The sequence below is a fragment of the Orycteropus afer genome, unplaced genomic scaffold, assembly GCF_000298275.1.
Source record: "Orycteropus afer afer isolate SDZICR_OR568_19922 unplaced genomic scaffold, OryAfe1.0 scaffold00185, whole genome shotgun sequence".
NCBI lineage: Eukaryota > Metazoa > Chordata > Mammalia > Tubulidentata > Orycteropodidae > Orycteropus > Orycteropus afer.
Window position 1 is genome coordinate 1,082,872 of NW_006921772.1, and position 12,223 is coordinate 1,095,094.

The window sequence follows — 12,223 nt, forward strand, 5'->3', positions numbered from 1 at the left end:
TTAAGTTTCCTCTATCTCTACAAAGTGAGGAGGAGATCAATGAAATCATGGAGAAAACTTAACTAAAAAGAAGAAAGAAAGAAAAGAAGAGAAATAAAAAGAAAATGAAACTCTCACAATTAGGTACAAATTTTATTTTCTGTAAAGTGTAAAAAAGACATCTTTAGAAAAGATATTAATGTTTCATTGGAGGGTTGAGGATTTTTCTGATGTGTTTCCAGGAATAACAGAGAATACAAGTCTATTACATTCCAAGCACAGAGCTGGGCACTTTCATTTATTCATTATATTATTTGATCCCTATAACAGTTGTATGAAATGGGATCTAAGGCTTGGAGATGTCATGTGCTGGCCCAATTTCTCATGGCCACCAAGTGGCAAAGCCCAAGCTATGATTCAGAACGTGTAGAAATACTCAGAAATTTTAAACAGTGCTGGCAAATCCATGTTGAATCTCTTCTATAAATAGTTCTCTGATTGTTTCTAATTCCCATTGACTTGGTGTAATGTGAGCTATTCAGCAATGTGATACGGATAGATGTTTCCTTTTCAAAACATTGCACAAATACATAATTTCCTCCCTCATCTCACCCTGTAGGAGAAATAGGAGAAGAGGAAGGTAATAGGAATTTACCTCCAAGCTATAAAGCCTTCTTATCCTTTTAGTAATCACCAGAGGACAGTTCATACTTACCAAGGAAACCATAACAGCCTCCATTAGACTCAAGCACAACATTTCGGTTGCCTGGCTAGCGAATGCCAGAGAAGTAAAGGAAAATATTATTATTTCTGAAATCATTTGATATCTATGACTAATAAAAACATGTTGGCAAATTGAATTTTTTGAAATGCCCAAAGGGCTTGATTAAAGCTATGAATTAATACCATGCAGCAGTTCTGTCTGGAGAAAACAAAAGAGAGAAAGACTTTAAACTGTTTTAAAATTTATGTGAATAACCAAAAGGTCCCAACAGAAACCTTAAGCAGCCAACATACATCCTTTATTCAATGTTTAATTTGAAATTAATTTTCCCCCTCTGTTCCCTTTTAGTCAAATGATAAAGTTTATACATTTTGTGTCACATTATCCCTGAATTTTAAGGGATCACAGGTTGTCTTGTCTTCTTATCCAATTCCTTATAGATACTAGAATTATCTTTAAAGTATCCCTAATAGTCGTACCAAACTTAGAGTCTATGAGGTATTCATTCATACATGCTCTCTATCTCTGAGGACTAGATGGGGGGCAGGAGGAATCCAGAAATGAATAGAGTTGGGAGTATTCCAGACCTACAATTATCTCTTGGCCTGGGCCCCAGTTACCATGGACCTATAGGAAGGTCTTCATCCAGTCTCCACTTGACCATCCCAAGAACAGGCGGGTCTTTGCCAGAAGTCATCCTGTCTTGTTTTGGATGCAGCATTTATTGTTGCCTTGCTTTTTCATGTTATGCTAAAATTTGCCTCCTGTTTTCTACACTTTGTTCCTCATGCTATCACTAAAACAATACTATTTGACTCAACTTCTCTGAATATCCCACAGATATCTGGAGTGAACTGGAGTAACTCCCCTGTAGTTATGTTAGTATGCTTCTCCTAACTAAATATTCCTGATTTCTTTCAGATGATAAGGCAAATATACAAAGATGATAACATAATAAGAACCAGATCTTATAATTATCCTCAGAGAAAGACAAAAAGTGCTCTTGATATTTGAACGAAAAAGCGAGTTAAATCCCTTGCTGAAATTGATAAACACCTGTATTTGTCCAGTTTGTACACTGTATCCATCAAGTCACCTGTCAGAAAGGAAATGTAACATGATAAGTCTTCTGAGTGATAGATACTATGCTAGCTCCTAGTGATCACTCATTAAGCCCCACCAAATTGTATAAGTCTTGCTTTTGTTTATTTACTCTTAATGCCTATTTTGAAAAAAAAAAAGTTTTTGGAAGAAAACTTATCTGCATAAAAATAGTTGGAGCATAATTTGAGAATCTGAATACTATTTATTAAAAATTAAGAGAAGTGGCAATGTAAGAAAACTAAACCTTCCATTCTTTTTCCCAAAACATTTTGTTATGAAAATTTCATAATATAGAAAAGTTGAAATAATTGCACAGTGAACATCATACACTTAACAACTTGATTCTACAATTAACATTTTACTGTCTTTGATTTATGATATCTTTTCATTTCTCTATCTGCCCATCTATCCATCTTACATCTTATGGTTTTCCGTGTAAAGTGCAGTCATCAGCACACTTAAGCTCTAACACTTCAGCATGCTTAGCATAATGAGGTTTTTTTTTTTTTTAATATTTTTAATTGACACTCTTCTGAATCACTCTTGCCATACTTTTCCTCATTCTTTCTACTTTCTCAATTTTCATTTCTGTGCCCTTCCTTCTTCTTTGTTCCCAACGTTCTAAGTTGTAAGAGGAAGATGTGAAACTGAGCATGGAGTAGTCTTGAAGTAGCATCAGGAAAGGTCAATGATGAACACACAGGGCCTCAGAGGTATTATCACTGTAGGCCTGGAATGGACCATCTCCTCATGGACAAGCTAAAGCTAATCAGTGCACAGACTAGAGCTAATTTAATAATGTAGTTTGAGAAATGCAGTCATCAAATATAAGATGTGCATTTCTTGATCAGCTGTCTTTCCTTGAACAATTCCATGTTGGATCTGCCTGTTGCCATCGAGTGGATACTACCTCATGGCTTGCATATGCTTCAGAGTTGACCTGCTCTCCTTCTTGACTGTAATCACATGGAAGCAGATATCCAGGCTTTTCTTCCATGGCACTGCTGGGAGAATTTGAATCTTTTAGTTAGTAGATGAAAGGAAACATTTGAACCACCCAGGGACTGAATGAATCTACGTGATGGGTCAAATCGTGCAGGGTTTTTGTGAATGCAGACTCAAATGAAGAGAGATAAAAAGGCCTTAGTGGAATGGAGGCAGAGAGCTTATCATCCTTGATGTTTCAACACCTGTCCAGCACAGTGCCTGACACTGATGGGATGGATGCTGCATAATTACTAGTACAATGATGAAATGAATACATGAATGAAGGTGGGACTATTGCCACTCTAGTAGAAGTGCACTGGGGGCACAATGACTAAGCATTTGGCTGCTAACCAAAAGATTGGCAGTTCAAACTCACTGGTGCCTCCTCAAGGAAAAGATCTGGTGATCTACTCCCATAAAAATTACAGCCTAGGACAACATATGGTGCTGTCCTATTCTATACAATAAGGTCACTACGAGTCAGAATTGACTTGATGGCACATAACAGCAACAAGTAGAAGTGCCAAGCCCAAGAGTGATACAAACAATGAATGTGCTCAGCTGGTAACAGTAAAGTTGGAGGCTCAAGTCCACTCAGAGGTACCTCAGAAGACCGACCTTGTGATCTACTTCTGGAAAAATAACCACTGAAAACCCTGTGGAGGACAGTTCTATTCTGACACACATAGGGTTGCCATGAGTCAGATTGACTTGACAAGCAAGTGGTTAGTAGATATGTCACACAGAGCAGACACTTGCGTTGTTGGTTCTAGGCATTTCTCACCTGAATTGTGCTGGGTGAACCCTGACAAATTCTGCTCTTCCACTGCCATTAAAGAAGGTCCATGACCACTATTCCCTCTTGAATGACATATTCTCTTTTAGACATGTTTATGCCATGAATTGGGAGCTCTGGTGGTATAGTGCCTAAGGCATTTGACTGCTTACCAGAAGGCTGGAGGTTCAAACCCACCACCTACTCCTCAGAAGAAAGATTGGGCAACCTACTTCCATAGTGATACCACCTTGGAAACCCAAGGAGGGGTCCGCTATGAGTCGGATCTGACTTGATGGCAGTGAGTTTGTTTTTTTGGTATGCCATCATTTAAGCTTTAAAAGAATCCTAATCTTCCTGTTTTTGGTCTAAAAGACAACCTGTCTTTAAAATGGAAAACCTGTGTATTGCATTTTTCCACAGATACCATGCCCATGCATATAATATGCGGTATAGCACACTTATGAAAATAGCATGGGGGAGTGGGTGAGAGGTTGGTTGGCAAAAATAATTTTATGCACATTATTTGCATAAAAAAAACTGTCTATCTAATCCCATCTTTGATAAATTGTTGTACTGATTTTACTCTAAAATATGGGGGTATTTCATTGCCATGCTAGGATACTCCCTTCTGGGTCCCAGGAAGAACATGATCTTCCCAGGGGAGCACAAACCATGCCTTTCCCTATCTCCAAATTTCTGTCTGATAATAAATGTTAGTTGTTTATTTTCTGGGTTTCCTAATCACCAGCCCACAAAGATTTGGCAAGGTGAGTTCTTTAGTGAAAAGGAAGCTACACCAAAGCAACACAAAAATGCAAATGCAGCACATTTCACAATAGACAACTTCCCCCGAATTGTCAATAAATCCCGTTTTGACAAATTCAATCCTCTTTAAAATTCATAAAAGATTGCTAGTCAGAAAGTCTTAAGGTGAATAGTTTGGTTATGTAACAGCTTTCTAATGCAGCTCCTTCAAAGGTTTAGAATCTCATAGGTCACATTTCCTGTCCTCTACTGCTCAAAAACTATTCTTACCCTTGACCACTCACATATAGATATTATAGTCAACATCCTCATATTGTCAGCATTTTGTGGTAATATCTACAACCTTCAGTTTATTTGCGTACAAACCATTATGGTGTCAGGGGGGCAAAATGACTCTGACTATTTATTGTGAGTCTACTTAGAAAGTGGGACTCCCTCGGTGGCACAGTTAAGTGTTCTACTATTGACCAAACGGTTGATGGTTCAAGCCCACCTAGTGGCCCCTCAGAAGGCAGGCCTAACAATCTGCTTCTGAAAAGTCACAGCCTTGAACACCGTGTGGAGCAGCACTACTTAGCACACATGGGGTCACAACGTGTTAGAACCAACTCAACAGCAACAACAACACTATTTACAAATTGAAAGAGAAAAAGAAATCAGATAATTTTAGGCTCTAGCACTGTATTGGTGAAATCCCAACTGGCAACCAGAGTTCTTCTCTAATTGCCTCTATTATAAGAAACCCTAATCCTCAGGGTTCAGATCCAGATAAAAATCCTCTGAGAGGGTAAGAGATACCATGATGTCGAGTGGGCTTTTACTGTTAGGGATTCAAATTCTCTGACCTCAGGAGCACCTTTGCTCTGATTCACAGACCTCAAACACACTCGATCCAGATAAACAGGGAGTATTTCATCTAATCTGGGCATCAAAGGCTATGTTTATTCAGACTCCATTAGTCCATTTTATTCCTTTGATGCATCTGTCTCTAGTGATGGAAACTCTTATTATTTATTTATTTTAAGAAACTGAAGCACAAAAGGAAAGTGAAAAAGCTACAAACTGATTTGGCAACAGCTAAGCAAGAGGCTGCCATCACAGTCCTGGAGCTCAATGAGAAGATAAAGGTTCTATGTGAAGGAAAGCCAGCCCCTAGAGGTCAGTATTACCATGTGACACTTACGTACTGGCCCATTGCCCTGGATGATGTATATAGTTTTTTGGCAACAAAGTGAAAAGTGAGTCCCCAGTGCTGGGCCACATCCTGGCCCAGCAGCCTGCTGGCCTGGCCTGACCTCCACTTAGCATGAATAGAGACAACAAACGAATTGCTAACTCCAGGCTGGATTCACTTCCACCTTAAGAGAAGGGAATGAATAAGCTTTTCACTAAGGGAAAGTTTCTGAAGCTGAAAAGCTGGATTGAAATAGATCTGATAAGTGTTGTTGCACAAACTGGATGACAGTGAGAGCAACCTAGGGAAGGGCAGAGCCTAAGAAGGAAGGCCAGGGGCCCTGGGGGATCAGCTCTTGCTCTCTTGTGGGGCCAGGAGCTTGTCTAAAAGTGCAGTCAGGCACAGGGAGGGGAAAACAAGAGTGTTTTAAACAATAGGCCAATGAGCCGGAAAGCAGCAGGAAAGGTTGGCTGGGGATGAATTCTGGGTGAGTCACAAGAATTTTAATATCCACTTTTTTTTTAGATTTTAAAAAGAACTTCTGCAACTATAGACTAAAGACTATAAAGACACATTGAGGGAAACAAAATGAAACAATGCAGATTGTCACTATTAGCAATAATAGAAGTTAACATTTATACTATGTGGCAGACATTTTGCTAAGTACCTTACAGGTATTTAATTTTCAGAATAACTTTTGAGGTAAGCACATTTTTTAATTCACAAGAGTAAGTAGAAACTTACCCAAACCAAACCCACTGACATCAAGCCGACTCTGCTAATAGCAAACCTAATAGGACAGAGTAGAACTGTCCCATAGGATTTCCAAAGCTGTAAATTTTTACAGAGGCAGACTGCCACAACTCTCACCTATGGAGAGGCTAGAAGAGCACCTTAACCACTGCATCACCAGAGACTTAGAGATGTTGATTACCTTGCCCCAGCTTAGACATGTGCAAGCAACGGTTGGGCAGTCAACTTCAGAGCAGCAACTTATGCAGCCTGATGCAGTAAAGTTTGGATTCTTAGGTTTTGTCTCTGCTTAATAGCATACAACAGTGTAGCAATACGGGTCCCTGGGTGCCACAAACAGTTTGGAAAGAAGAACAGTTGGTAGTTCAAATTCACCCAGCAGCTCCATGGAAGACAGGCTTAGAAGTCTGCTTCCATAAAGATCATAGCCAGGAAAGCTCTATGGAGCAGTAAGTACTGCTCTAACACGTAGGGTCACTGTGAGTCACAGTCGGCAGGATGGCAACGGGTTTTTTTTTAAAATATAAAATCAAAATCAAAGTTAATTTTTGCATGGTGGATCTCTTACAAAACTGTCTCCTTGGAATAAATGTCTTCCTTTGATGTGCATTACTCTTGTAAACCCAAGAACATACCATTGTTCTTACTCCTGCTTCCTTTATTACTCATAAGTAAGTTTGGAAAAAAAGGAGCAATGTGGAAACAAATGGAGGAGGAGGAAGAAGGTGATGCAGTGGCTGCAAAAAGTGAGACAGTCTCAGCATCCTGACCACATGGTCAAACTTTGAATATGAGTTGGGTTTTAATTTTCGATTTTGAATCACACTTAACCCAGGTTCAAATGGCATATGACAAAGTCACCTTCAAACACATACTGAAGTTCAATTTTTTTTTCTTTCAACAAAACAACATAAAACAGAGTTTATGAATTTGCTTTCACCATCATGAAACCTAAAAGAATAAAATCCATTCAAGAACATTATCAATTCAAGATTTCTATTTAAAGTATCATAGCTAGATTTTTTAATTGGTTGCATAATAAAAATCGATGATTTTAGAGCACATTGGAGAAATATCTTCAGCTTACTTAAGAGAAGCTTTCAATCAATCGACTGTGTTTTATATGTAGTGCAAAAAGATATTATTGCAACATATCTAAGTCTTGTTACTTTCATTTTCACAAAAATAGTATTTGGTACTGTTAAAGCGCTCTGGTGGCACAGTGCCTAAGGCATTTGGCTGCTAACCAGTCAAATGGTTGGTAGTTCAATCCCACCAGCCATTCTGTGGAAGGAAGACAGGGCAATCTACTTCCATAAAGATTTACCATCTCAGAAACCCAACAAGGTCACTATGAATTGGAATTGACTTGATAGCAGTGGGTTTGGTTTTTTGTTTGGTAATGATAATTTTGTGTTTTTCATATGTTGATAGGTTAAAATTGAAATAATGCTAAGGTTCTACTGGGGACTGGGAAGAAAACTTTAAATCCTGTCTTTTCCTTTTTGCCCATCTTTTCTTTAAGTTTCTGTGTTTAAAAAAATACTAGTTAGAAAGACAAAAAAAAAAAATCCCACCTCTTTATCTGTGAACTGATATGTATTTAAATAAAGATAGCTGTTTTAAGATCAAGTATGGATCACAATGACTCCCTTCTGGACTATACATTGTTTCTCTTATTTGGTGGGGAAACTGAGTCAGTGGACCGACATAGAGCACTAAGGTCTTCAACCAAATTCTTGTGTATTCTTACTCTCCCTTCTGGTCCCATGCAACTTCACCCCGAATTCAATAGCCCAGGGAATGCCAAGGCTGTTGTGGCCCAGAGTGATAGTAATTCTCATTCTCTGATACCTTGGTCACCTTGACCTATTTCTCATTCACTTCAATATACAATCTAAAAAGATGTTGGTGACTTTAACGTACAATGACCATCAATTTAACCCCAATTATGGCTGACTCCCTTCTCCCTCCCTAGACACACACAAACATTCCTGAGCCTAGAACACCACCCCTCCCTAGTTATCTTGTGTCCTCTTACAAAATGTTTGTTTTCTGTTCTCAGATCTGTACAGGTTTACAAATGACAGATGCCATAGTCATGATAACTTAAGAAAGAGGGTGGTTTTATTGGCACGTGTAATCAAACTAAGAAAGCACATGCCATTAGCCTTAGAGTCCATAGAGTCACCATCTCAGATACCATCACTTGGTCACTCATCTCTGCTTCTCTCTGCACTGAGGCTTCATTCTCTCACGCTGAGTGTTCCCAGAGACTGGAAAGGTGGCCACAGTAAATATGGGCCTATTCATCTCTCCTCAGGAGAGGAAAGAAAGCATTTTCCTGAAATGTTAGAAAAAGTATAAGAACAAACTTTGTCTGGCTTGGGTTGGACACATCTCTTAACATGGACCCATCTCTATGACTGGAAGTGGAGAATATGATTAGTCAAGCTTGAGTTATGCTTGTGGGGAAAAACATAAAAGAAGTAGAGTGTTTTGACTGGCAGACCCCACCACAAGCCCAGGGTTCGATTGGAAGGACCACATTTCCTTCAGGGAAAGAATATCCCACTAATAGAAAGGAGAAGTGATGGACAAACCCAACATATATCCAATACACTCTCAGCTAGTGTTCAAGTTGAAATATAAAGAGTTGCCCATCCTTTGGGCATTTGCCCATTAAAAGTAGATTCTTCTTGACGGACAAAAGATCTTCATGTCCAAAAAAATAATGATATAATTTCAAGCCCCATAAATTATGGAGAGTGAACTACTCTGGGGAAGGAATCCACTTCTAGCATCCATCAAGTTATATCATGGTTGCCTACTCTTAAGATCAGTCATCTTATAAGAATTCAAATTGCAGGCATTGGGGGGAGTGTTGATTCTAAGTGACATGTGACATGGATTAATATTAAACTGCTTCTCTATTATAGTTACAAACTAATGCCAGTAAGTCTAACAAGCAGATTAAGGAAATATTTCCAAATAAAGCATAACTTTTTTCTTAACCCAAATGTGCAGATCTTTTTTGTCCTTATTCATGTCATCATTTGCCAAGTAAGTCTATATAACAGGTTTCCTTTCTGCTTTTTTAATCAAAAGTATGTTTCAGAATATTAGGAATACTTTTAAGTATATTTAAATTCATTAAACAGTGAGCTACCAAAGTTTTGGTTTTTGGGCTTTTGTGCATGTGCGTGTATTTTCTTTTACACAAACACAGTAAACTATTTCATTAGCCATGTGCTTAAATTACCTCTAAGGAAATGAATTATTTAAGTCGATGGAAAGTTAAGCTGAAAAGAAAAACACCTTTATTACAAAACTGGCACAGCAGGAAACTTACTTACTGCCTGACTGTTGTTTGTTGATTTTACTTTGTGCAAATAATCACACCAAGACAAATTCCTTCCGTCATTTCACAGCCTGCAACTGAAGTGCTTATGGCTCTATTTACTAACAGGATCAGTAAAATACCTATTGTACCCCTTCATAGCTTAAATCCACCATTTGTTAGACCTCACTATACAGGAGCCTAAGAATCTAACCTAAAGTTAGATTTCAAAAGAATTTTTACTTCCTTTGGCTTAGGACGACAAAATTATTTTGCAAAAGACTTTATTGCTGTGAAATGGCTAATGAGGACACCTACAAGTATATATAGGTTTGTCAGAGCATATTTCTACCTATGTGTTTGTATGTGCTGCAAATATATCTATGTATTTAGTAAAGCATACAGGGGGCAAAGTTATGAAAACTTCTTAGCCATAATCAAACACCCTGAGGACCTGAATCACTGGTTTGGGGGCTTAGGACCAGAGTCTCATGAGACATCTAGATCAATTGGCATAACACAGTCCACAAAGACAATGTTCTACAACCTGCTCTAATAAGTGGTGGCTGACATCTTAAAAACTTGTGAGTGGCCTTCTGAGATGCCACTATTGGTCTCTCCCTGTTTAGAGCAAAGAGTGAAGAAAATCAAAGACTCAAGGAAACAATCACTCCAAAGGACTAATGAACCACACAAACAAGAGCTTCCACTAGTTCACATCTAGTTCTTCTGAAATCAGCTAGATGGTGCCTGGCTACCACTACCTACTGCTCTGATAAGCCTTAGAAGGTCCTGGACATATGGAAGAAGAATGTAGAACAAAATTCAGTATTATAAAAAAGACCAGACTTACTGGTCTGATAAGGAGCTTTGGTGGCACAGTGCCTAGGGCATTTGACTGCTAACCAGAATGTTGGTGGTTCAAACCATCTAGCCACTCTGTGAAAGGAAGGTGGAGCAATTAACTTCTGTAAAGATTTACCTCCTTGGAAACCCAATTGGGTCACTGTGAGTTGGAATAGACTTGATGGCAGTGGGTTTGAGGTGTGGTTTTTTTTTTTTTTTTTTTGGTTTTATTTGTCTGATAGAAACTGGTGCAACTCCTGAGACTATGGCCCACAGACCCCTTAACACATGGAATGAACCCACCCCAGGGATCATCTTTCAGCCAACAATAGACATAAAGTGAATAATAACACTCAAGGAATATGCTCCTCAGAACAATCAACCATACAAAACCTTAAGGGCAGCATTTGCCCAATACAAAGTTTAGAATACAGGAAGGGAAGGAAATATGGACAAAGGAAAATGGGGACCACAGGGAGCAAATGGAAAGAGTGCTATTACATTGACAAGATTGTAACTAATGTCATAAAAGAAAATGGGCATAAATTGTTGAATGGAAAACTAATTTGCTGTGAAAACTTTCACCCAAACCACAATGAAATGTTCAAAAATTTTTAAAAAAACTTTATTACCTAAATCCTGTGGTTGATGCATGAGCATTAAGTCACTTGATTGATGAAAACTCTTATCTTTGACCAGAACTTTAGAGACCGGGCTTATAGGTTCATCCTTCTAAATTTTTTCATTGTTTTCTCTTAAGTCAGTTTTTAATATTCACAGTTAGTGTACCAAGTAAGATATCTAGCTTCCACATACATGCTCCTACTGCCCCAATGAAAATCACATTGACTCTTAACCAAAAACCAAACCAAATTTACTGCCATCAAGTTGACTCTGACTCATAGTGACCCCCTTTGGGTTTCGAGGTGGTAAATCTTTATAGAAGTAGATTACTCAATCTTCCTTCTGCAGAATGGCTGGTGGATTTGAACCTCCAACCTTCTGGTTAGCAGTCAAATCCCTTAGGCACTAAGCCACCAGAGCTCCTTATTGACTCTTAAGTCATCTGTCTTTTGTTTTTTTGTTTACGTCCATTAATGAGACATTACCCAGGTAGTGTTTGTATGTCCTAAAGCAGGCTTATCTTTGTTTTTATAATCTCTAGGTCTCATTTTTTTTTTTTTAGGTCTCATTCAGAGATTATCTGTCAGGTTATCTCTTCTCTTCATCCACTGAAAGTCCCTTTTTTTTCCTAAAATAGAGTCCTTGCACCCCAAAGACCAAGTCTTGTCACTGATTTTAGAAGTTCTTCCAATGATAAGCATCTGCTCCAGGAGTGAAAAGCTTAGAGATTTATTACAGAGAAGCCCTCAAGAAACATTACAGTACTTCCAGCTGAGGGCTGTGGCCTAATTTATTATGTGCAAACTCAGGGTTGCTCTCATTTTTAAAGGATATGTCAGAGATCTCTAGGCTGAAAAGGCACACATGTAAGAATTATGCATTCAAAACCTTATAATACTTCATACTTCATAAATACAATTATTTTTTTATTTGTTTAAATTAATCAGAGTTGGCTTATTGTGCTTGAAACCAAGGAACCTTAATATATACCCAACTCCAAGGAACATAGCTTCTTTTTCACAAAATTTATACAGAAATCTCAGAAGGATTCTGACTAACCCAACTTGTATAATATTTTTTCCCCATTAGATCAATTGCCATGGCCAAATCAATGGGTTATTATTATCTATGACTACATCTGGGTCACGT

General features: G+C 38.3%; 1 protein-coding gene across 1 annotated transcript in view; it reads left to right on the forward strand.

Moving 5' to 3' along the window:
• CCDC192 (coiled-coil domain containing 192) overlaps positions 1-5,572 on the forward strand; it is a 202,114-nt gene extending 196,542 nt beyond the window's left edge. Inside the window, exon 5 of the mRNA XM_042781861.1 lies at positions 5,363-5,572. Coding sequence (XP_042637795.1) covers positions 5,363-5,572 — 210 coding nt within the window. The remainder of the gene's footprint in view (positions 1-5,362) is intronic.
• The last annotated feature ends 6,651 nt before the right edge of the window (positions 5,573-12,223 follow it).